Source organism: Ambystoma mexicanum, chromosome 1q (genome assembly GCF_040938575.1).
Source record: "Ambystoma mexicanum isolate Mex_15411 chromosome 1q, UKY_AmexF1_1, whole genome shotgun sequence".
Taxonomy (NCBI): Eukaryota; Metazoa; Chordata; class Amphibia; order Caudata; family Ambystomatidae; genus Ambystoma; species Ambystoma mexicanum.
In genome coordinates, this window is record NC_090922.1 from 1,152,641,099 (window position 1) to 1,152,667,560 (window position 26,462).

At 41.3% G+C, this 26,462-nt stretch overlaps 1 protein-coding gene across 2 annotated transcripts in view; it reads right to left on the reverse strand.

The window, feature by feature from the left end:
* RABGGTB (Rab geranylgeranyltransferase subunit beta) overlaps positions 1 to 26,462 on the reverse strand; it is a 497,685-nt gene that overhangs the window by 121,379 nt on the left and 349,844 nt on the right. For both annotated transcript variants that reach the window (XM_069641892.1, XM_069641893.1), the window contains one exon: positions 24,162 to 24,287. In XM_069641892.1, coding sequence (XP_069497993.1) covers positions 24,162 to 24,287 — 126 coding nt within the window. The remainder of the gene's footprint in view (positions 1 to 24,161; positions 24,288 to 26,462) is intronic.

A 26,462-nucleotide genomic window follows, 5' to 3' on the forward strand; every position in this document is an offset into this window, starting at 1 on the left:
AGGGTCTATATAATGTACCGGGGATTCCCAGCCTGACGACGGGGAATATTCTAAGCATGTGAATCCATGAAAGATCCAATGCTGGAGAAGAGACATTTCTGGGGATGTAACAGAGCATGTGGTCTCTGTGTATTGGTTTGTCTCATCTAGGTGTGGCGATATCGTGATGGACCGTGACGCCTCCTGAAGTATTGGTCTCTCATTTGGCGAGAAACTAGCAAATTAGTCATTCTGTGACGTGCATTGAAGGTTCACCAATTAAATGTAAATCTTGGGTGCCCATTGGGACCCTTGTGAGTGTGGCACATTTTTTGAGCCATGCTTCCATCTACATTCTGTAGTAACCCCCTCAACCCCCCCTGGAGCTTATTAGTTTCCTGTTTTTTTTCCTTTACTTCTACAGGCCCGGAGGTTCCCTTTTTTCCCCTTTGAGGGTGCCTGAAACTACCCATTCAACATGGTGTTTAGGAGATTAGTGGATGTCTTAAATGTATCCCCTGAAGAATGTTCGCCCGAACGGGGCTGTGAAGAACAGAAACATGTTGGGATTGTTGTTTTAATGACACATTGAGATTTTTTTGTGTTTTGTTATGTGATATATTCTGTGTCGTGTAGATAAGTAAAAATTGTGGCTTATGCATTAGTAATTGTTTTTTAGTGTTAGCTGCACTGTGTAAGGTGAGGGTAGTGTTTTATGCTCAAATTTAGTTGGAATATTTTGAATAAATCTTATATATTTTTGCAAATCAATCATAGCAAGCGCTCCATTTTTTCAAGACTAGTGGTGCTGGAAAACCTTACAGAGGGTCCTATTTGAGGGGGTTGGATGTAAGTAGAGAATACATATTCATCTTGCTCTTTATTGTATTATACATTTCTGGGAATACCTGTCCCACTTGGGATGACGTTAGTAAAGCACAAATGTGACCTAGGAGATGGGCTGTGCTGCTCCTTTTGGGTTGTGACCAAGCCTGATGTGCATATGGTCTTTCCACTTTTTTTTTAAATTTATTATTGATATCGTTGAAATAAATCAACTTTTCAATACAAAATATTACATACAATTGATCTTAAAAAGTACATAAGATTAAGATTTAAGAAAGCATTCATTAGAATTGATTGAGGCGTTAAAATTGATGCATTACGATAATGTTCAATTCACATGAACAATAAAAAGAGAAAAAGAAGTTATTCAATTCAGTTCATATAAAACACGTCTAACTAGAAATACTGAGAACGAGAAGATTCAACATGCCATTCCTGGATAAATGACAGGGAACTCAAGTAAAGAGCAACAATTATTTAACAGGTTAAATTCACTTCATAAAGAAAATTGACAATGGCAATTTGAAGGGAAACATTGGTCGTCAGCAATAATGTGGACCATCTTTCTACTGATTCTAAGTTCCCTAAGTAGCTACAATGCCATGAGAAAAATTTCAAGCGTTTTTGAATTAGTACGGGGCATAACGAGAGTATATGCTCTAAGGTTTCTAAGGCTTTAGTATCACCACAAAATCTACAAAAGGAAGCCACCTCCTCACTGCCCTTCCGTTTGGCCAAAAGTTCACGAGTGTGCCATAAGTTCAGGCTCATTCTGAGGATGGCTGAGCGTATTCTCTCACAGGGAAATTTTAAGAGATAAGGTTCAATACATCCCAATCTCTTATGTCGAAATTTTTCAGGGATTGCAGACTTATATTGCAAACATTTGTTTCGAGTGTTAATCCAATCATTGCGGTAAATTAATTGTTTTACTTTGTTTGGATTGGTCAAGAGCAATTTAAGCGACACATCTGCCTCTACCAAAGTGCGATAAATTGCCCGCAACCATGTTTGACAAAAGAGTGTTCAGTATGAAAAATATAATTCGACAGAAATTGTAAAATATTGTGCTCACGGTGAGGTAGAAGAGTTTTCTGCAATAAGGCACATGTTCTCCTCTGATACTGGGCATAGAGAGAAGTGAGACCCAATTCATACTGTATCCAGACTATCGGGATACATTGAGGCAGCTGAAGAATGGCTTTCCAGAATTTGCCTTCGAGCTTATCAAAGACTTTTGGTAGCCATGGTGATTGAGACTCCAAACCATATAGGATACATGGGGTGGCTTTTTGTTTCCAAAAGAAGACAGCTGGTTGTATCGAAAAAGCACCATATCGATGCATTATAATTTTTGTTTGGGCGATAGCCGAGTTAAGCTTACACTTAATAGCATCGAGGTGAGCATTAGTAGTGACACTAACATCAAAGACGATAACAAGGTAAACATAGCTTGATACTATCGCCAGATTTATGTGATTAATGGACCAAGATGAAAGAGATCTTATTGTATTACGTGGTCTGTAGACGACAACCTGGGTTTTAGTTGTATTCACATGTAAATCATTGGCCAATATATAGCTATCAAAGCCATCAAGAAGTTTTTGGAGTCCAACTGGAGTTTTGGAAACTAACACCAAGTCGTCGGCATACATTAAAGTTTGGATCTGGCAGTTGTTCATCTTGGGGGAGTCCGATGTTATTTCCTCGAAAACCTTTCGCACTTCATACATAAAGTAGTTGAAGATTGCTGACGCAAGAAGGCAGCCGTGTTTAAGGCCACGAGCAGTTGGAATTGCTCTAGATAGAAGACCTTCTAGGTTCAGTCTAATGCGCACTGAGGTTTCCCCATGCAACAACTGAATAATTTGTTGTAGAGTGGGCGTACACTTATCTCTGGTAAGTTTTGCAAAGAGAATCGGACGAGAGATGGCATCAAATGCTGTGTGGAGATCCACAAAAGCAAAATAAAGTGCTTGTTTGGTATTTTGCGCTTGAGATTTAAGAGTCTTAAGACAGAACAAGTTAATGTTTGTGCCTAGCCCTGCAAGAAAACCCGTTTGAAACGGGTCTCTTGCATGAGCTACTTTGGTCCAGATGTTAAAGTCCCTCAAAATAAGTTTTGAAAAAAGCTTTCCGGGGGCATCAAGAAGGGCAATGGGTCTATAATTGCACGGTAAAGTGCGGTCGCCCTTTTTGTGAATAGGAACTATAATAGATGTTTTCCATGAGTTGGGAATCTCGCGAGTCCTGATGATAGATTGGAAGAGATTATTTAATATTTCAGCCCACTTTGTAGGGTTCAATTTAAACATATGATTACTAAGGCCATCAGGGCCTTTAGCCCGAGAAGAGCTAATATGTCTGATGTATTCTTCAAGTATAAGTGGGGAACAAGCAAGAGACCAACGCTCGGAATCACTAGGTAGCTTGACCAAAGGCACAAACGACGAGTCTGCATATAGGCTAGAATAGTGTTCAATCCATTGGGTCTCAGTAACACTGGAGAACTGTAAAGTACCTTGAGATGTATTTGCTATTAATTTGAGCATATGTTCACCATCTAGTTGTAAAATGTGTGCACAATGTTGTTTCATCCAATTATGGAATTTGCTTTTAACATTCGCAACTGTTGAATGGAGTTAGGCACATTCATTTTGAGAATCATTCTTTTTTCACGCTGATATTCAGTCTTTTTAGCCTTGATTAATGGATTGAAGGTATGTTTGTGTGGAAGGAGCTCTTTACTTTTCATACGGTAATCAAAAGTAAGGAGAAGGTTAGTATACTGTTTTGGATAAATAGAGCTAGCATTTAAGATGATTAAACGAGCCAGAGAGGACAAATTACTATTTGACCAACGAAGGCGCGTTTTAGCATTATTGACTATTATGTCATTCGTATAGTATGACCTTTTGATAGATAAATAATTCCACTTAATTGTAAGTACTAATAGATGGTGATCACTATGTACTTGTGGAAATATTTTAAAAGTGCTTATTTGTCCAGTTAAGTTGGTATGTGTATACATATAGTCTATTGTAGTAGATATGTAACCTCTATGCCATGTGGGCTGAGCCGGAATATCGCCTTGAATTTCACCATTGGTCATGTGAAAATGGCGATTTGACATAAAGGAGGTCCATCGCTTAACCTTCTCCATTGTGATTTTTCCTTTAGGATTAATACAGCCCAAGTTAAGATCACCTACGATAAGGGTATCCGTAATATCTTGGGAAAGGAATACCAGATCTAAAGGTCTGGACAAACCTGTATAAAAAGCAGTATCAGTCAACCCTAGAGGATTTCGATAAATATTAATCAATGCAATGGTATGTGCTGGACCTGTAATCTTGACAAGTTGGATAAAAGCAGAGACGGAATCCCAGGCTTCAATGGCGAAACCACTGGATATGTTTACTCCTGTCAATAATCCTGATGATGGTCGACCTCTTTAACTCTCAATGGCTGGAAGCAGAACAATCTCGTAATTGTTCCATACAGGTGTTTGCAGAAGCCAAGTTTCCTGTAATGCTATTATGTCCATGACAGCTGGGAAATTAGCAATAGAGGTTTGTAGATGAGAATAACCTCTAGTGTTCCAACTAGCAACATTAATGAGATGGTCTTTAAAAGTTTCTAATGGTTATGACATATACGACTCGGCACGACCAATGTTCTGCATCAAAGGGAGGCTTGCGCTAGATTGATAAAATGGTTGCTGTACATTAGAGTCCCCATTTATAAATGCTGGGTCTTGTACTAATAAGACAGTAGTTTGTTTGTGCCTACACTCCTTTGCGCCACGTTCCTGTTATGGTCAAATAAACTCCCAGAGCCAAGATTTCTCTATACAAATAATTCTTGATTTATTTGTTATCTTATTCGCCCTTGAATGGATGACACGTGTTTCGGCTCATGCGCCTTTTTCAAATCCGGGCTGGTTATAAACATGAAAAAATGAAATAAAACAAAACAAAATACCACTTAGATTCACATTCTAACATAGTTTTTAACACATTTCGTGAATAATATGGCGAGTTCTGGTTAGTGCTTGTACCTTTAAACATCCCTAGTTTAAAAATGAACACCAAAAATGTTGCACTCCTCCAACACCTCGTGAAATATTAGGTAGGTCCATTAACAAACATAAAAAGTACTTTGAATGGTTAGTGTAATTGTGAGTGTTGTGGAAAAGTGTTGGTGGGGGTAGGATGGAGGAAGTTGTGATTTATTTAATATTAGAAATACATCTTGGTTGGTTTCTTACCCTTATATACTTTGGTTGAAATCCCCCTTTCCTGGGAAATAAATGTGTGGTCGGATTAAGTCAGCGTGGTTCTAGGGTTCAATCCCTCCTAGAAACAGATTGATTGGTCCATTAGACTAATTTCAGGCATTCTGTTCCCTCCCTATCTATATTTGTATTTGCTTGTATTTACATTTACGCTTTCCCACTCATTGTTTTACAATTTTTATCATACACGTTTTTTAAAAAAACACTTTTTTTTGCTCGAGATAGCAAACTGGAGTTGTTTACGCTCCTATTTCTAAGGGAAGACACGTATTTGGCATCCCTTGTTTGTTTACAATAGCGTCCTGTCGCGCGAGTTTAAAATTTCCAAAAGTGAATGTTTGTATCGCTCCACACAGAACGTGCTTGTTACTACAGTAAGCATGCTTGAATCGGTGGTCTTCCCACCCTATCTAAGGGCTTACCTACAAATTCTCCTGCTTGTGACTCACGCGTCGGGGGTCCCGTCTTAGCTACAGGCGGCTCCTTGTTCAAGAGGAGTTTCAAGCTACTAGTCCCTTTTTCGTTTCTATTGCTTATTGGTTTGGCGACCATACTTTGGGCTGATCGCCAACTGAATGCATAATTTGGCGGCCATGTCTGAGGCTCGTCACCTGCATTTGGTTAAATAAGCCAGTGGCTTTCCAATGCGTGAATGAAAAGAATTAATATACTGGTTAAATGATACTTAACTTGTATTTCTAGAAGTTTTCAAAATAGAAAATAGCTATGTTTACGATGTGTTCGTTAGCCTTAGTTGAACTGCTAACGATTGTATGGGCTTTCAAATAGAACCCCGTATTATGAGTGAAGCATTATGGTTAACGTAGTTACGTGTATTAGTTGTTGGTAAAAAGTTAGTATGTTGGTTGATTGTTCCTTTGCTAACATTCGCTGGAACTTAAAAATAGATATATTCGTTAGCTTCATTTCGCTAATGTAGTATAAATGCAGTTTTGTTACGAGTGACGTATTATGATGAACATAGTTTTGAAAGTCCTTTGAGCTTTCACACCTCTTGGTTCCGTGATTTAGTTGAACAATTACACTACCAAATAATTAGTTTTCCTATTGTTATTTTCCAGTATTTATTTTACCATAAATCACCCATGGGGTCTCTGCATGAACCAGGCCTTGATGGTGGTGTGCATTTAAGTGATATTGCATATACAGAATAATAATGGTCAATCATGTTCCTTATTCTTATTTATATCCATGTATTGACACTGCGATAGTTACATGAACATTTGGCCTGATATATATTTTATGTATATCATACGTTACGTAATTTACATGTAAAACAATTAATCATTTTAGTTAGTACAAGCATTCACAATATTAGTAACAGTTCTTATACATGTTCAATGTTCCAGTTTTTCTTTTTCTCTCTTAAACATTACTTTCTGTTTCTCTTTATTTTGTGCCTTCCCATTATTCATCTTCACAGAAAATTAATCATTTCATTGTCCGAATTTAATCCTTCTACTGTTTTGCAACGGCAAATTAGTCTGGCTTCTTCTGGTCTTAAACGAAGTTCTTGATTTCCTCCTCGTTTGCCCATCTTGATTTTTCTCAGACCTATGAATTTAATGTCTTTTTTATTGTGCATTTGATGTTGACTCTGCCAGTGTGCGGACAGTGGGAGGTTCTTATCTTGGCTTCCAATAGCCGAAATGTGTTCTCCAATTCTTGTTCTTAACTCTCTGATAGTACTCCCAATGTATAGCAGATTGCAAACACATATCACTGCGTAGACCACATATTTGGATCTACAATTGATTTGTTCCTGGATCTTTATTTTTACACCTTTATGGTGTATGAAAGTATCTGTTTCTTGTACCGCATAGTGGCACATTGAGCAAAAACCACATTTCCTGAAACCTGTTTGCGGTTGACGTAACCATGTTTGTGGTTTCCCTTCTTCTTTCTCTTTTTCGGGCAGCATGGATGGACTCAGTATATTTTTCAAAGTTTTAGCTTTCCTGTATATTATTGTTGGATGGTCTTGTATACATTGCCCAATATGTGGGTCCAATTTAAGCAAGTACCAATTTCTTTTCAAAACTCTCTTGATTTCTTTATTGTTAACACAATATGCCGTGATGAAATGTATGATGCTGTCTGGTTGTGTACCTTTGTCATCTTGGGATAGTGTTGATTGTCTAATCATGCTTCTTGCCTTCTTCCTAGCAGTTTGGATTGACTTTTGGGAATATCCCCTGACTTTGAATCTGTCTGACAACAGGTGGCATTCCCTCTCAAAGTTCGTTAATTCTGTGCAATTGCGTCTTGCTCTGAAGAACTCTCCATTCGGAATATTATGAATGACCGGTTTATGGTGGCAACTGGTGGCATGAAGTGTTGAATTAACTTCTGTCTCTTTTCTGAATGTTTTGGTATATAGTTGTTTGTTGGATACATAGATGGTTAAATCCAAAAAGTTGATTTCTGATCTGTTACTTTCACCAATAAACTCCAAACCGAATTCATTATCATTCACTTGATATAGTAAAGATTCCAGTTCTTCTGTTGTTCCATTCCAAATAATCAGAACGTCGTCAATGTACCTAAGCCATTTGATTATTTTGGTCTGAAAGTCCGGTAGTTGGTATATGAATGAATCCTCAAACATGCCCATCACAATATTAGCAAGGGCCGGGGCGTATTTAACACCCATTGCCACCCCACGTATTTGACGAAAGAATTGATTATCGAAAATAAAGATATTGTTCTCAAGGGTTGCCATGAGCATTTATTTGAGCATGCATGTAAAATTGAAATATGACGCAGATTTGTTTTTAAAGGTGTAATCAATAGCCTCCAGGGCCAATTTGTACTCAATAGATGTATATAGAGCCTTGACGTCCCATGTTGCTAATAGGTATGTGTCCTGCCAGTGAATTTCTTCTATGATTTTTATAGCCGCTGTTGTATCTTTTAGGTATGCTTTAATTTTAGTTACTTCGGGTCTTATTACATTGTCAATGTATTGCACTATGCAGGAGGTCAAAATGCCCAGAAGCGACTTGATGGATCGCACTATCGCTGCCTGGGCCGACGACAAGCGCTGCACCTTGCCTTGTATGGTTTTCACCCTCTCCGACGAGGGACACGACAAGCATTTCACTATGTTCAGTCATGCACCTAGGAATAGTGTCCTGAAATGCCTTCAAGCAAGACTTTGGTTTATGGAGAACCTCAGCTCCGTCAGCAGACGTACAAGTCCTCGTTGTGTGCTCGCTTGACAGACTGCGAGCGGGCACGCACCAGCCAGTCGTCCAGGCAGGGGTATATGTGGATTCCCTGCAGACGAAGATATGACGCCACCCGGGCCAGGCACTTCGTAAACACCCTAGGGCCGACTTTGGCCGAAAGGCATAGCCTTGTACTGGTAGTGCTGACCCTGAACTACGAATCGCAGGAACCTGCAGTGTTTTTTGTGAATAGGGACGTGGAGGTAGGCGTCCTCCACATCCAACGACGTTAGAAAATCTCGCGGCTCCAGCTGGCCGAGCACGTGCTGCAACGTGACCATACAGAACTTTTGAGACTTTAAGTACTTGTTGAAATGACGTAGATCCAGAATCTACCTCCAATCCCCTGTTTTCTGGAGAACTAGACAGCGGGCCTCATTCCCACTTAGTCATGAATTTACCGGAAGCCCGGGAAATGGCAATTACAACCCCAGCGGACCTGGTAGTTGCCCATTGCCGGGCACTGGTAAATATTAGCCCCCATTCCCATTGAGTCTGCGAGCTGGTGCTGTTGGCAGGTCAGACCTCGTAGTTTGTTGGTCTGGTAACAACGGTACCAGCAAGCTTACCGGTAACTCCTAAGAAGGACAGAAGGAGACGACAGAAGACTCCAAGCTCCAGAGAGGATCCAGGTGAGGAGACTCAGGGGGAAGAATCTACTGACCTTGACAGTTTGCAACACCACCCAATCAACATGGCCTCCTTGGAGCAATACCAGGAGATGGTGACTGCTATTCAGGGCCTGCAGGCTGAAGTTCGGAATCTCCAAACCGAGAACATTAATTTACGCCAACAAGTAGCGATTTTCGTGGAGATATTCCCCCCTGAGGTTTTCCTTTGGGAAGTATGATGGCAATCCCAAGCTCCTGAAAGAATTCCTGGACGCTTGCATGATCTACTTCACTTTCCGGCCTATGAACTAGATAGAGCGAAGGTCGGCTTCCTAGTTTCCAACCTTGTGGGTAACGCTTTGGCCTGGGCAACTAGATTGAGAGCTCAGGCAAATCCAGCAATAAATGATTACACTCAATTTACTCAATTGATGCGAACCAGATTTGATAGACCTGAAGTCCAATATTCATCCTATGAAGCTCTTCTGGATATCCGTCAAGGAAGTCATGATCTACAAACGTATGCCTCCACATTCATAAAGCTGGCAACGGATGCCGGGTGGCAAGACTCGGCGCAACAGACTCTCGTCGAGGTTTGCATGACGATCTGAAGGACGAGCTAGCTAGGATGGCACATCCCGCCTCTTTTCAAGTACTAGTGACGTTGTCACTTCAGTTAGAATACAGACTACAGGAACGGAAGCTGGAAAGAAAAAATTCAGACCACCCCCCTCTGGAGGGTTACCCTTGGCGAGTCCCCCTACCCAACCTCAGTCGGAGGAACCTATGCAAATTGGAACGGCTAGAGGTCCTTTGACTCCAGACGAACGAAAGAGACGTAGAGACCAGGGTCTCTGCATGTACTGCGGATCCTCAAAGCATCTGCTTCGTAATTGTCCAAAAGTACCCCCGAGATGCTCGGGAAACGCGTCTCCCCGGTCTTGAGCAGGGAAAGGAACCGGGCAGAGATTGAGAATCCCTGCAACTCTATTCAACCAGATAGCTCCAATGATGACCATAGACTCATTGTATTTACGGTTTGCCTTACATTTGAGTCCACCCCCTCAGTGGAAGTTTTGGCTATGTTGGACTGTGGTGCGGCAGGGAATTTCATTGACATTCAGTGGGCACAAGAACAAGGGATACCCCTACGCCAGTGGAAGGGGTGGACGGTACGCCCCTATCTTCTGGACCCATAGTCAAGGAGACAGGTCCGGCCACGATGTGCCTGTTTCAACACCGAGAACAGATCACCTTTGATGTGATCAGAGCTGCCCATTTTCCAGTCATCCTGGGCATACCCTGGTTGCGCAAACATAATCCCAGGATTGATTGGTGTGCAAACACCATCTGTTTTCTATCTCCATACTGCTCCACATCAAGTCTCTCCCAGGCTTCTCAGTCGAGAGGAAACAGAGTCGCAGTTTCGACTTCCACAACAGTGGTTTAAATGATTCCTTCCTGTTACCAGCAGTATGCTGAAATCTTTGAAGATAAGTTACCCCGTTCCTTACCTCCACACCGAGCTGAAGACTGCGCCATTGACCTAAAACCAGAAGCATCTGTTCCTTTTGGGCGCATGTATCCCATGTCACTCCCGGAAAGAAGAGCATTGAAGGAGTATTTAGAAGCCAACCTCCAAAATGGTTTAATTCAAGAATCTCATTCTCCAGCAGGGGCCTCAATGTTCTTCATTCCTAAGAAGGGAACCACGGAGCTGAGACCTTGTATAGACTGTCGCGGATTGAATAGCTTAACTATTCGAGATCAATACCCTATGCCCCTCATAAAGGAGGTGTTAGAAGCTGTGGAAGGAGCCACCATCTTCACCAAACTAGACCTTCAGGGAGCCTATCACCTGTTGAGAATAGGGAAGGGAGATGAATGGAAAACGGCTTTTAGGACTCCTCTGGGACATTTTGAATATAGGGTAATGCCCTTTGGACTGGTGAATGCTCCTGCAGTATTTCAACGTTTCGTTGATAAGATCTTCTCAGACCTGTTGTATGCCTCAGTGGTAGTCTATTTAGACGATATACTGGTCTTCTCATCCTCCCTCTCAGAACATTGAAGACATGTCAATCAAGTCCTCCAAAGATTAAGAGAACATCAACTCTTGGTGAAACCAGAAAAGTGTATCTTTGAAGCCTCGTTGGCATCTTATTTGGGGTTCATTCTCTCTAAGGAGGGGGTACAAATGGATCCGGAGAAGGTAAGGGCAGTCCTTCAATGGCCCATTCCAAAAAACCCAAAAGACATTCAGAGATTTCTGGGACTATCAAACGTTTATAGAAGGTTCATCCCCTGTTCCTCTGATATAGTCCTACCGATTACCCGTCTGCTCAAGAAGGGTCAGAAGTTTGAATGGGATAAGGATGCTGATCAAGCCTTTCAATCACTTAAGAAGGCCTTTACTACTGCACCCATCCTAGTCCAGCCCAACCAATCTCTCCCCTTTGTTGTGGAGACCGACGCCTTAGGGGGTGCCATAGGCTCAGCCCTTCTACAAACGGGTAAGGATGGACTAGAACATCCGGTAGCATACTATTCTAGAACACTTACCCCGAGTGAAAGGAATTACTCAGTCCTGGAGCGAGAATTACTAGCTATCCGTCAGGCATGTATTGAATGGAGACATTTACTGCAGGGAGCGGCCCATCCTTTCCTAGTACGTACGGATCACCGGAATCTAAAGGTTTTACAACAGATGGAGTGCCGTAATTCTCGACATGCCCGGTGGGCATATTTTTTTTCCCAGTATGACTTCGAAATAATATACCTTCCTGGGAAAGAAAATGCTTTAGCTGACGCCTTATCCCGCTGCCTGGAGCACAAGGACGGCCAAGGCCAGGGTGAGATACTCTCGGGTAAAAGAATTCTAGGAATGATCAATTCTTTCCTGAAAGAAGTAGAACGTTCTACTAGTCTCACCGAAGACTCACTGGAGTTTCAGCCACTCCTGGAAAGAAGAGGAATGTTGTACTTTCATCAAAGCTCGCTCTATTTAGCGTCCAAAGAACTCCAAACACAAGCTTTGTTTTGGTGTCACGACCTTCCTTCTGCAGGACATAAAGGCCAAGGAGCCATCCTAAATCTTGTGTCAAGGTATTTTTGGTGGCCAACAATGGCTAAGGATGTCAAGACTTATGTGACTATTTGCCCAGTATGTGCTGCCAACAAACACTACTCACCGACCATTGGGCCTGCTCCAACAGGAACCTTTACCATCGCAACCTTGGGAACACATTTCCACAGATTTTATTGTGGATCTTCCTCCTTCTATAGGTACCACTGCGATCATGGTTACTGTGGATACCTTGAGCAAGATGGCACATTTCGCCCCTTTACCTGGCCTACCCTCTGCGCCAGAAGCGGCAGAGGTATTCTTGAGAGAGGTTGTAAGATTACATGGCCTGCCTCGGACCATTGTGTCCGACAGCCGGGAGATCTTCTCTGTCGTCGGGAAGTGGTGAGTCGGTTCTGCAGGGCTCCACCGGTGGTGTCATCGTGGTAGGTCGGCTCAGCTTCTCCCTCGTCAGATTCTCCGATCCTGTGGTGACTTCTGAAGTTCCAGTCCCCAAAGCCCTGCTTTTATGCAGCATACCCCCATTCACTCAGCCTAGCGGTCAATCAAACATGCTAAGTGGTGAGCCGGCCGGCTCACCACTTCGGCCAATCACACAAGAGTGCGACTTGAGTTACCAATGTAACTCAGTCCAGGGTGCCTAAACCCCCTCCCGCACCCCCTGTGGTACCCAGACAGAGTGGCACCACTTTTGGAGGCTTCTGTGGAGAAGCCCGCCAAAAAGTGGAACAAAGGGCTCGACTTGGGTTGGAGTCACAGAAGAGAACACAAACGCCATTTTAGAATCGAGTCTTGGCAAAAAAATACCAACCGGAGAATTAATATTAATTAAATAAACCGGCGGTATGTTCGAGGCTAGAACTCCTAAGAAGGACAGAAGGAGGCGACAGAAGGCTCCAAGCTCCAGAGAGGATCCAGGTGAGGAGACTCAGGGGGAAGAATCTACTGACCTTGACATATAGTCTGAAAATAAGACTCCAGAGGAACAGCCTAGCTTTACCCACCTCATTTGGTATTGGGAAAATGATCCAAAATGGAGGTTAATAAGCTACTTGTGTTAGCTTTTGTTGTACTACCATTATAGAACTGTTTCAATGATTTAAAGCCAAACTATTGAAGTAGTCCACGCATGCAGATCCATGATAGATGCACAGCTGCAGAGCTCAAGTGGGCTCATTGTTAATCTGCTGTCCAACTTGGAGGGGGGGGGTGTTGTTCTGGTTGCCCCTAGTGAACACTGCAGGAACAAGATATCGATCTTAACTCACAAATGGATATTGCTTGTATATGATTGGTCCATCTGTACTGTGCTGTCACGACTTGTTTGGGGGGATTTGGGGGTGGGATGTTAATTCAGGAGTGGTTGCATCCCTGAAGGTTGTGCTAAAATAATAATAAAGAGATATTTTAAAAAGAAATATGTGGTCCAGCAGCCCATTGTTCAATATTTTTTTAATTGCCCATTTTTTGATGCAGAGGACATTAAGAAAATTAGGATTGTATCCTGCCCCTTGCTGTTTTGACTATTTACATGATGTGGGATACGTTGACCCACTCAGCAGAATTCCCATCCATAACCAAGCTGCACTTCAGAAGTTAACAGCAAAATGGCTGCGCTGGCTCCTTTGAGCACCACGGGCGTGCATCAAAACTGCATTTTGCAGCTACAAAATGATGGCTGCACTGTCTTGCCAAGCACCTAGTGGGCAAGTTGGAACATGGAGCACACCGACAAAGGCCGCCAGTGTGTTTTCTTCTGTGCCCTAAAGAAGCTAAGTGAAAAGCTGTGCTGCTCTGCTGTTTTTGCTTAAAAGTTCCCATTGAAAAGGGAATATTTTACATTGAAAAGGATGCTGCCCTGACGCTCTTTTCATCCGTTTAACATCACATTGCTTTTATCAATGAGACCCTGCCATGCCCATCCATACTCAGATTGTGCCTCAGCAGAAGAGAGCATTATCCCTGAATTACAGGCTGTGTCAGACTAGATCTGGGATATCAAGCTTTACTTTCAGCCGCACAGGACAACGCTTGACTTCTGTGCTACAAAATGTCAAAATAAACCCTTCAAAACAAACCCTAGCTCAGGTCAATTTCAGTGGACCTTTGCCTTGAACATAATGCTGTGTGAGAGAAACTGACTAGGGCTACAAAAAAATATTGGGAATTCAGATGGAAGAGAAAAACCGAATTTGAGAGGGACATCCCAGCAGACTTCAGCACGTGTCAAAATGTGCTTTTGCAAATAAGAAAAATACCTGTTTTCAAAGCACAATGTCAAATAATGCCCTGTCCTTGCCTAGCAATGTAAAGGGGTTTTTGCTGGGAAACATATAGGGGATGTTTTATTTCAACAGGCTTGCTTCTGATTCAGAACAAAAGAAAATAAAATAAAGAAATAATTGCATTGGCTGGTCTGGGAAAATCAGCCCAAACAGGTTTCTGCCATGGCTCAAGGGACGTTGGGTGCAGACAACAGGAGTGCCCTACCCCAGAGAGGCCACAGTAGATTGTGGGACACCTCTGTGTTAATTAGGCCCTTTGAAACTTTGAATGGACCATGAGGCAGAATATCACACGCTCGTCAGACTTCTGTCTGTGCTCCAGGTTGACACAATAGATTCTGGGACGCCTACGTGTGAAAACCTAAGTAACACTTCCCTGCAACTTCTACTGGGGAGCTTCAAAGCCAGCTCCAGAGCAGCCTTGTAAGCTATGTCCTTATTTGGTAGACAATGCTGGCCATTTGGCTGAAAACACTATTTTATTAATACACTTATCTCTGCAAAAGGACTTTGCAGGAATGTAAAAGTTTCACAGTTTAAAAGTAATCTTTGTGGCTTTTAAATAAGACGTGGTAGCCTTCACTGGCATTTTGTGGACAGAAATGCCAGAGAATTGGATGTTCTGAGGAAAGTGTATATGATATGATGCCATATTCGCATGCCTAATGATAATAAATACACATGTATATAGTGATAGAATTTTAGGTAAAGTAATTTAATTGAAAATGACAAAAAAACTATTAAATGGACGAAACAAAGTCCTACAAACTGGAGAGTAGGACTGCCATGCTCTGTGTGAAATATGTGATCTGCCTATGTAATTTGCCAAAATGCCACAGCTGTACAAATGTGTGATTTATCTTAAGATTGATTTTTGGCAAAAAGGACTGTGGGATGGCTTTTCACCTCATAAAACAAAACCCCCTAAACTCAGTCCCCTCCTGGAGGAGGCGACCAACATTAGGCTGACCTATCCGGTTCTTGGGGGTAGGTCTAGCTTAGTTCTGCCCAACAATAAACCCAGTGATGTCACCCGCTTTATGTCAGTGGTGGGAGCTCACAGGGACAGGACACGCTCTCCTGAATTTCCAGCGCCCGCGTATCCAGACCTTCCAGATCCACCTTTGCAAGATTCCAGACTCTACTGCCAGGCCAAAGCATAGCTGACCCTATCCCTGCAAGGCCACTCATCCAGAAACCCCACACAAATCCCCAAAACAAGGGGGAAAAGCTGTGGTACCCTTTTGGGAGCATTCTGTGACCAGACTGGTTTTTTGTACACTACCTGCATTCCCGCTGTACCCTTGCCATCCAGTGACCAGGCTTACCCTGCTGTATTTTGCCAGGAGAGTCCGCAGTGCGGTGACCGGAGCCTTGAGCCCAAAAACCCAGTTGGCTGTCCCAAATCCCAAACTCAAGTGTGGATTGTCAGTATTTCCCCATCCCAAAGCAACACATAGCCTATCCCATCTTGACCCATTGTCTTTGTCCTACTCTGTAAGTAATCATATTCATCCACTGATAACTTGTCTAAACTGTTCTAATTCTCTATACATCTTGTCCTTGATTTCCTAGTGTTAGCGCCATTCTTTCATTCCCTCATTAACAATATTTTGATTAAATAAATTGTTTGCCTAAAGAAAAGGGTACACTGCATGAAGGGTTACAACTGCAGCGTAACTTTTACATTCACAGGAGGCGTTCCTCGGTTCTAGCCATTACATCTAGTTTAAGTTAAACTTATCCTTCCTTTCCAAACCAATTTTCTCATTGTAACTGCTTTTATTTGACCAAAACCGAATTTCTTTCACCTTGAAAATCTCATCCAATTATTCAGCTATAGTCACTCTTTCACTTCTATATTGTCCCTGTGATGTGCATCTACCACCCAGCCTAAAAACCGCATTCCGATTCTGTGTATTTCACCAGTTTTTTTTAAATAAAACGTTTTGAAATTTAAAACAAAATAAAAATTGTAAATTGTAACTTTTCAACGTGTGAATTTGGCTGCACTGTGTTTTCATTTCAAGTTTCTTTTTGAACTGTATGCCCTTTGCGGGTATCTTGCCTCTTAGTTGCTAGTGACATTACATCCCTGATACTGTGATAAAACATATGTTTTTTTTTTTATTATTATTTTGTTTTTGATGCTTACGCATCGTTACAAATTTAGATCACATTCAAAAATACAGTAAAACTTTTTACAGCGAATTCACTTCAATTTTAAAATAAATAAAACATAGTTACTAGACAGCAAAACGTTAGAGACGTAACGAATATATGCGCGTTCACTTTTATCGAATATTCACAATACACAAACGACTTCTCCGACCGGAGTTTTCACAATTGGGCAGACTACATAGTTCATGACAAAGAGCAAGCAAGATCATTCAATTAGGCGAGCAGTTATTCATGAACAAGCCTTTCCACAGTCTAAAGGATATATACATTAGCAAAACACAAATTCAATGCAATACATCCATTTTTATGAGTTTGAAATCTCTAGCTGTAGAGAAATTGCTGCATCAATGATTTTTATCAAGCGTACCGTTGCCAAAATTATTGCCTTTGAAGCACCCCACATACAGCGCGACCAAATTAAATCTCTTCCAAGTTGGGTATTACTGGGGCTAAAAGCAGAAATGATTTTTTGTCTATCTGCTTCAAAGACTGGACAAATCATAAAGAGATGTTTTAAAGTTTCGCTATATTCTGCAAGTTTACAAAATCTGCAAGTAGTATCAGCAGAGATATGTTCGTTGTAGGACCAAAATTGAGTTCTTGATTTAGTGTGAATAAGGTCAAATCGAAATCGCATGTAGATTTCCCGGGTCACAGCACTAGGACACAGCATAAGATAGGATAGGCGTGGAACCCGTGCGTGTCTATAAGATGCATATTCCACAAATGATACATATTGAGATATCTGTAGGCAAGTTGCCGCCAATCGTTGTTAAAAAGCCGTTTGTAGGCAATATTTAATTTGATCTCTAAATCTTCCGCAGGAAGATTGATCCCAGCTAGAATGTTAAGTATTCGCTGTCGAAAGTGTGTAATCGATCTAGGCTGCGATTCTCTCAACATGATGTGGAAATCTTCATAAAGCGAGTTTTCCAGAGGGAAGTTCATTTTGAGGTACAGTTTCAAGAGCCGCCACTGATGTCGAGATGCCAAAGAGTTTAGGCCTAGTTCATGGCGTACGAGTGCATTTGGCAGAAAGCTAGGGAGGCGAAGAGTCACTTTCCATAGTTTTGCTTGTATGCCGTTTAAGAAGAACGACAAATCTACCAAGCATATATCCAGACCATATAATATAATGGCCTCTACCTTTTTGGAATAGAACTCAAACAAGGGCGCTAAAGTAAACTTACAGTATTTACGATAAATTATGCGCATTTGATTTTGCAACGGTAAGATTTTTTCAACAATTGCTCTTTTCCAAAAACTGGCGGAAGCATTATTTGCTAGGTTGTAACCAAGATAAGTCACTTGATTAACGATTTGAAGGTATCTGGAATCGATTTGCCACTTAAATTTACGAATTTTTTTTTTAGGGCATAATATGAGAATGTTTGATTTAGCAGCATTAATGGAGAGATTATTTTCTCTACAAAAGGAGGAAAGGGTATCTAGTTTGCTCTGAAGCCCAGAATGTGTGCTATCGAATAGAAGTACATCATCAGCATAGGCAAGCCAAGATAATTGAAGCTTGCCAAGACGGACCGAATTAGATTTAGAGAAATCCCAGATACCCTCAATGTCCATCAGGTATAGGTCGAATAAGACTGCTGCAAGATTGCAGCCCTGCTTGACACCAGTAGCAGTGGGGATAGAATGAGTCAACCGGCCATTGTTTGCAATCCGTACCCGGAATGAGGTATTATAATGTAAAAGAGCAATAAGTGCTACTAAATCAGGGGGGAAGTCGAGAAGCAACATTTTAGCCCACAGTCTGCTGTGAATTACAGAGTCAAAAGCAGATTATAAGTCCAGGGAAGCAATGAAAATTGGTCCGTTTGCAGGTTCATGGGATTTAGCAATCAGATGTGCAAGAATAGTGGCATTTAATTGGGTCCCCATATGTTTTCTGAAGCCGGTCTGTACTTTATTAAGTATCTTCCTTTCTAAGATATATTTTTCAATATCTTTTAGAAGCAATAAGGCGAAGATCTTTGCGGCCACATCAATAAGCGCAATTGGCCTAAAATTAAGTGGATTATTTAAAGGGCCTGATTTGTGCAAAGGAATAATAATAGAGCAGGTCCAGGACGGAGGAATGCTTTTTGATTTAAATATTGATTGAAATACCTTCAAAAGTACATTGGCCCAGAATAAAGGATCATCTTTTATCACACAAGGCGGCAGACCATCAGGGCCTGCACACCTTGAGGGTTTTAGCTTTGCAATTGCTAGAAGAATATCATCTATATCCCATGGACAAGTCTCTGGTATATATTTAGTTAGGTCTGGTAAATTTACTTTATGAAAGCGCATAGGCAATGAATATTTGTGCTCGAAGAAATTAAACCAAGAGACGCCGTCGATTGCTGATTCCATATGAGGATGGTCCAAATTGGACGAGGCTCTAAGAATTTTCCAAATATCCCTGATGTTTTTTTTGCAAATTAGGCGAATCATGTATTGATTGCCAAGTAGATGAAAATTGGCACGAGCAGATTTAATTTGCATTTTAAAATTTATTTGAAGAGTATTTTTAGCTTTTATATAGCAAGAAGAGCTCATGTTCAATAGATTTTTCCTAAGAAGGCGGAGGGCAGAGTTTTTTTCCTTTTTTATATTAGCAAGGAGAGAAGCTAAACTTGGCGCTAGGTTAGGAGTATTAGATTGCTTAGGAGAAGATTCTGCTATGTCTCTAAGGTGATTCTGTATCATCTGAGTATTCCATGATAATAACGCTTGTGAGGAACTGTCATCAATATGAGGATCCGGCCACCAATCACGATTGACTAAAAAGGTCTGTCATCGACATGTGGAATGATTCCAGCGTATTGAAAGAAAGGGCCTATCATTTTGGACTAAAGCCAAAACAGGTAACTTAATAAGTCAGTTTGGGCCGAAAAAGTGCTCACTAAGATAGCATGATCACCATACTGTGGAAAAAAGGGAATGATTGGAGAAAGTAGGCTAGACAAGAACTTCGAAGTGATTATATAGCCAATAATATAATTAGCATTCCCCCTATGCCAAGTACATGGGGAGCTTGAACAATGTGTTTTAATTACACAGAGGTCCCAGCCCGCAAGAAAGTTAGTCCATTTAACACCATTTTCATAGGAGTTTTTGGCATGTTGTGAAACAGCATGTAAAGGAATATCAGAGGAGGCTGCATATAAGTGTGCATTGAAATCACCACCAATTAAAATCTCTGCAAGAGGATGATAATAATGGATATCCATGAGTGCATCGTTAAGTAAGGCAAGCGCATCAACAATGGGGAGAGAGGAGGGATTCCAATAAAGTGATATAAGCTCCATTCTCTTCATCCCATAAATATTGATATTAACATCAACCATCAAAAATAATTGAGTAGCAACTTGGTTATTAATTGTGAATCGTAACTCATTGTTGAGTAGTATGGAAAGGCCTCCCACTGGGCGCCCTATTAATGGTTGAATCGCTACATGGTGGAATGCTGTAAAGCCATCCAGGGAAAAATTGTTGGAACACAGTTTCCTGTAGAAACATAATAGTAGGGAATGAGTTTGCAGCCTTATTTTGAAACCGATTTAAAAGGTTCTTAAAGCCACAACAATTCCAAGACTGAAGGATGAAGTTTTTACATTATGAGTTTATAGCTGAAGAAGAGGTAGATACTGCCGGTATATTAAGAGGGAGTAAAGTAGGTAAGGTCCCCAAAAAACCATTTAAAGCAGAGGTCAAGGAAGCCAGTTGTGTTAAGATTTTAGCATTTTCTGATGTGTCAGACAAAGAATCTTTCGAAATATTAGAATTTTTTGCCAGCCGGGGAGGAGTGAATTCTAGAAATTGCATCGCCTTTTCGAGAGCTGAGAAAGCCTGCAATTCCAATCCCAAAAATATCAAGTCGTTTTTGTGTTCCCAAATAAGTTTTGCAACAATCGGAGAAAAGACTTTGCAAAGCATCCGATTGTTGTTAATCGAAGGCAGCTTTATCCAATCAACATCTTGTGAAATAAGATTGCGTAATGAGGGAATTTTGTACAACGTGTTCATCAAGAAGGAACGGTTAATAGGAGCCATGCCATTAATTAGGTGATTGCTAGACCAGCCAATCAGTGTTTGAGTTTCCTCAGGAATATCATTGAAGGCAGCTAGACTTCTATTGAGTATTGTGAGTGTTGGAGTAGAGGGACCGACTGGCATGGATAAAGCCGACACCTCGTGTCTCTCAACGCAAATGGGTGCAGGCAGCGTAGAACCAGAACATGTAGAAGTTGCAATAGGCACAGACTGTGTAATGGTGGATTTTGACTCGGCTGACAACAGAGTAGAACTTTGTACAGACACATCAGAAGATAAAGGCTGAAGAGTACTATTCTGTAGGGAAGAAGTTGTGGGTTCTATCTGCAAAACTCTGAGAGAGGGAAGATGGTTCAGCACTTGAGCAGAGGGCAGATTAGAAGTGTTATAATCCACAACATCTGACTTGGAGTTAGCCACACTAATTGAGCATGAGGTTTTTTTATTCTCCATAGCAGGAAAAAACATGCACAAATTAGCTTGACAGGAGGCGACAGGCGGCATATTGCCTCCACCACATACAGCACCTACTACGGCCTTTTGGTCTTCTAAGGAATTTTCTACAATAGGTTGGAGATATGTAGACCGTAAAAGTTTCTTTTTCTCTTTTTGTGTTTTTTTAACAGATTTCAGTTGCAGGGCAATTTGGCTTTCTTCATTTAATTGACTCGAATTTAGTTGTAAATCTTCCGATTCCAACTGCAAGATGTTCATTGAAGCATCAAGTGTTTCGCAAGTAGCAGCAGAGCCTTGCCGGAAGGGGGCTACATAATCAGTAGAAGATGAAGAGTTTTTATTTGCCTTTGATTTATTTCTGCGTTTTACCGCTCTCTGGTATGCCTTTTTCATTCTGCGTGAAGGATGGTATAAATTTGCTGGTCTATCGGAGGCGTACAATGACTCAACTGAGTCATCACCATCTAAAAGGTTTGTAAGAACAGATGGACTATCTGGAGAAGGAAGAGTATTGACATGAGGAGCAGTCAGAGGGGGTGGTAACGCCCTTCCAATAGCTTCCAAATCAAATAATTTTGAGTTGATCATAATTTGTTCTATTTGGAAAATTCTATCGTGTTGGAGTTTAGCTATTTCGGCTAACTCAGTGGAAGAAAAGATGGAATTTGTACAATCCACTGATGCCGATTGTGCTACTGCATTCGCAAAAGAATTAGGCATACCATTAAGCAGAAGGGGAGCATCTACTGTTTGAGTGCTTTGCGAGGTGCAGACTTGCATAGCAGGGATAACAGGCAGACTCTTTCCTACTGACTCAGCCAGACGTTGAGGGCAAGCTGCATGAAAGTTATAACGAGCTTCTTGGTTCAAAATGAAGCCCTCAAGTTTAGCAAGTTGCAGCAAGTTAGATGAAATAGAATTTCTTAAGTCCTTTAGGAGTTCATGAGTGAATTCATGTCCTTTGTCAAGTAATTTGAGAATACGAGACAGGACTGGGAAAGAGTGTAACTCTTGTTCAATCAGATGGGAAGAGTTCACATCAGTCGGTATGGGAGAGATTAAGGTTTGGGAGTATACCTGAGCAGTGGTGAAGTCTTGAGGTAAGTGTTTAAGAGTAGAATCGTGGCTGAGAGGATCTTCAAAATGCAGATTTCTATTTGAAGGGAAAGTACTTCGAGGCGAACTTCCCAATGTTTTAGGGGCAAGGCACTCTTGCGCAATTTTGTTGGATCGAAATGAGTCTGGGAGTATGATAGGATGGAAGTGTACTTGCTCACGTAAGCCACAAGAGGTTGCAGCTGGCGTAGAGGGTCCCAAAGAGAGGATAATACGGCGCTCCAGGGCAGATATCACACCAGGCGCCAGCATCGAGGTGTCAGAGATGGCATGGGGCGATTTGTCAAGTTCCCCCGAAAAAACATCGGACATGGTGTCCACATCGTTTGCTGTTTTTAATGAAAAGGGAGTATTTAGTTTGTCAATAAACAAAGTATCAGGCAACTGAGGAGCTCTTGCAAAGACAAAGGAAGTCGAGGGGGAGACATTGCTTCTATGGTATGTGAAATGGCAGTATGAAAGGCACTAAAAGAAGGCTATTGTTTCGAGACTTCCCTCAATTGATCAGCCTCCGTATTTGATTTACGGGGCTTGGATGACTGCGGGATTTTTGCCACTTCTTTTAGGCATTTGCCATTCCTAAGTGTCGCGAGTGTGGAATCCATGGGAATAGCTATCTACACCTGATCAAAGGGAGAGAACACAGTGCACACCAAACTGTAAATTACACAGACTAAACCATGTAAAATGTAAAACAAATAGTCTGATAACGAAAGGCAGAGTAGATGTAAATCCCAACTGACACGCAATGCCTGCCGAAAAACCGGGGCAATCCCACGCCACGCGCCGCGCACCGCGAACAGCCAACAGTCCTTTGCGGCGCTTCGCGATGCGCGGCGCGCCGGAGAGCCGAGGATAAGGGGAGGCGTAAAGGGCGTTGCCAGGCGCGGGCCAATCACAAAGTACCTTTAAAGTAAAATAAAAAAAAAACTAAATTAGTGGGATGCTAAACATGTAATTTTTAAATTAGCACCTCCCACAGTCCAAGAGCACACAGTCCTTTCTCCAAAGCCGAGAGGAAGTGCAATGAGAAAAAAAAAAGCTCAATCACCTGGAACTGACGAAAGTCAGGCACTGCAAGGGGTTACACAGAAAGACTTCCTCCTTGCAAAACGGCAGAGCGAGTGTGGTTACTGTGACAAGTTCACAGAATAGATTTTCCAGGCGGCACATAAACAGCTAGCAACTTAGTCCAGGACAGCCAACAGTCCTTTGCGGTGCTTCGCGGTACATATGTACCTCATTATTTAACCAACCACAGATATAATTGTCAAATTCAGAGTGTCATTTTATGTCATTGCAAAGGGTTTTTGCATCTTATTTTGTGAGGGAAGGTCGGATTTTGATTCTGTTTGCTGCCTTCTATCCTTCTTCCTATCCGCCCCAAAATTCGAATGATTGAGGTTTGAGGGAACATTGCAGGAGGAAACCTTAACTTGGGTGCTATCTATCCTAATTGAAAAAGTGCTCATATTCATTTGTGCTTTGGATATGTTCTTGTAGAGGGTTATCCAAGTGTATTTCAGTGGTTTTCATTGTAATAATCACCACATTGGTGATTGCTGCCTAATATAAAACCTGTGTGATTTTCTTTGAATTTAAAATAAATATTGTGTTCCCACCAACCGGCCTAGTTCATGGTCCATTGTGACCCGGGGTATTTGTAAAAGGGGATGTGGGACAGGTTGGGTGCCAGCTCAATTCGAATTCGCTGAAAATAAAGAAAAAGTATTCTAATTGAGCGCTACATCCTACGCTAAGGGCCAGAGTCCTGATCCGGTGTGAGACGCCCGATTGGAATCCTTTACAATGAAGCCATTCTAATGGTTCATAAAATTTCACGTGACACCTGAAAAAGATAGATTCAGAAATGCAGAGTTTAAGTGAGTTATTCACCACTTGCACATGCCAAGTGATTTAATTAGATACTGCATGTTCTCATATGTTACAAGAATTTTAATTGCAGAGATCAGGAATTTGTGGTAAAACAGTTACCTTCTCTGGCCGTCCATTTAGTCCTCCAGATGGTAGCTGCCGCTCACAAAGCCACCAGCCTAGCAAATCAGCATTAACTTGATGCAACTGACCGGTTATGGCCAAGAAACCTGTACAACAGTAGATCTACAAAACATAAATTGGTTCCAGTTTAACAAATGTTTCATGAAAAACCTACATTTTCAAGACAGCCTTTTCAGTTTGAACTATGTTTAAATATATAGTTAGCAGATCCACAAATATGCAAACAAATATTAATTACTTTATATCAAAATCAAGGTTTGGCAGATATTAAAACCTTCTGGAGACTGATGTATAACTCATAGAACTGGGATCTAAAAAAAGCATTCAGACACCAATGAAACCCTTCTTTCAGGGACCAAAACAGGCACCCTAGTTTTTAAGTAATAGCATGAATCTTTGTTCAGGGTGATATACAATAAGATTTTTCCCAGCGTTGTGTGTTAGGTTTTTTTCTTTTTCATTACAAAAATCTTTAGTCACATTTCCTATGACCTGAAGTTCTCCAAAACACCCATAACGCTGACATCTTAGTTTATGAAAATGGAAGACAAGAAAACCACTCATTCACAATGTTGGTTGGGTCTTAACAGCTTGAAGTTAGTCTGTGAGGCATTCATAAAATGAACATATTAATGGATGCAATCTATGCATTGAGCTGGCGTGAGGCTGCTTCGAGCAGCTCAGCAGCCTCCTAATTGTCACTTGTAGCGTGGGGATCAGTATGTCTGTATACATGAATGAAAACCTAAATCGTTCGCATTTGCTTCACTCCATCTTACTTATTCCTGTTAGGTAAGCAAATTAACTGCATCCATAATTTGCTCCTTTGTGAACTGAAGGCGGTCTACTACTTATAGCTGAGCTCTGCTACATCCAAACCTGCACAGCCACACAAAAGTGGTGCTTGCACATCTTCGCTCAAAGTGGAATTTTGGGGCACACCGGCAACAACTCTGATTCGTGTAAATGGCATGATGTTATGGAGCCAACCTTCCTTTACATGCTGACTGAACTACAAAAGGTGCAGATTAAATGTGAAAGGCGTAACATTATGTTAAAAACACACTAAACAAAAAATGAGCGAGTGTAACACTGAGCGGACAAAGTGAAATTCCATAGGGAAGCAGTTGATATTAAACCAATGTTTTTTCAAATTTGTATGACTGATAGTAGTTCAGGGGCTACTGTATTGTTTGAAACACAGCCAGATACACATGGAAAGCAGATAGAAAAGTTCAGCTTCGCTCCAACGCAAACCAACAAAACGAGCAACCATTTTATTTATGTATTTGCAGTAATTCAATGGAAATGGAAAGTCTTTCACCAAGAAACACTGCACATTGCTTTGTGCTTTACAAAACTGATGAGGTAGTTAACACATTAAACTGGCAGGGAAAGGACCTGAAAACAATTACCAGGGAGGCTATAAACATAACTTTCGTGTTTAGAGAATGTACATATTTATTAGGCAGTACTATTCCTAACCTCTTTGCCCCATTTGATGCATTTTACAATTCTTCATAGGTTAGGTGCCATTATTGCGATTTGCACATTTGGAATGTTTCAGTGATGCACTAGCGCGTTGAGTTCAGGGGAGTATTATATCATATGTCTATGCCCTATTAAACTGCTCATAGGTTATCTTCTATTATTGCTTTTTGCACATTTGTAATATGTAGCTATAAGACTGCCACATTTGTGGCATGTATCAGTAAAGTATTGGGTATTACATTTGGGGCACTTTAGTATGCCTACATGGATGTGGTTATATCATGTGCCCTTCTTACCAGAGTGTTTCCGAAGGTTATGTGGTTTATATCGAAGCACTAGCACTTTATGTCGCAGGAGGATGCCAAGTATACACGACAATGTGTACATCCAAGCACTTTTGAACTGTTTTCACAATCGATGTACTGTGTTGCATTTTTACACACTTGTGAACAGCACCTTCAACTGTTTTTATAACCAACATATTGTGATGCATTTTTACACCTTGTGTTTACATTCGCAATGCGTTGGGGCTTCTTATATTTAACAAGGCTCTTACTGTATAGTTTGGTGAAGTGTGGGACGTTATGCTTTAGTGCACAGGTATTGGATGTAATATAGTCAGACACAGGACCACCAGAAGGGCCATATCAGAACGTTCCTGCCTCCACATGCCTGGTATTTTGCAACAACATTGGGCTCTTACTATGACGACTCGCCTTATATTAGATGAGACGCAGCATAGATTTTAAATTATGTGTGCAATAAGTTGCATATTAAAAGCGTGAA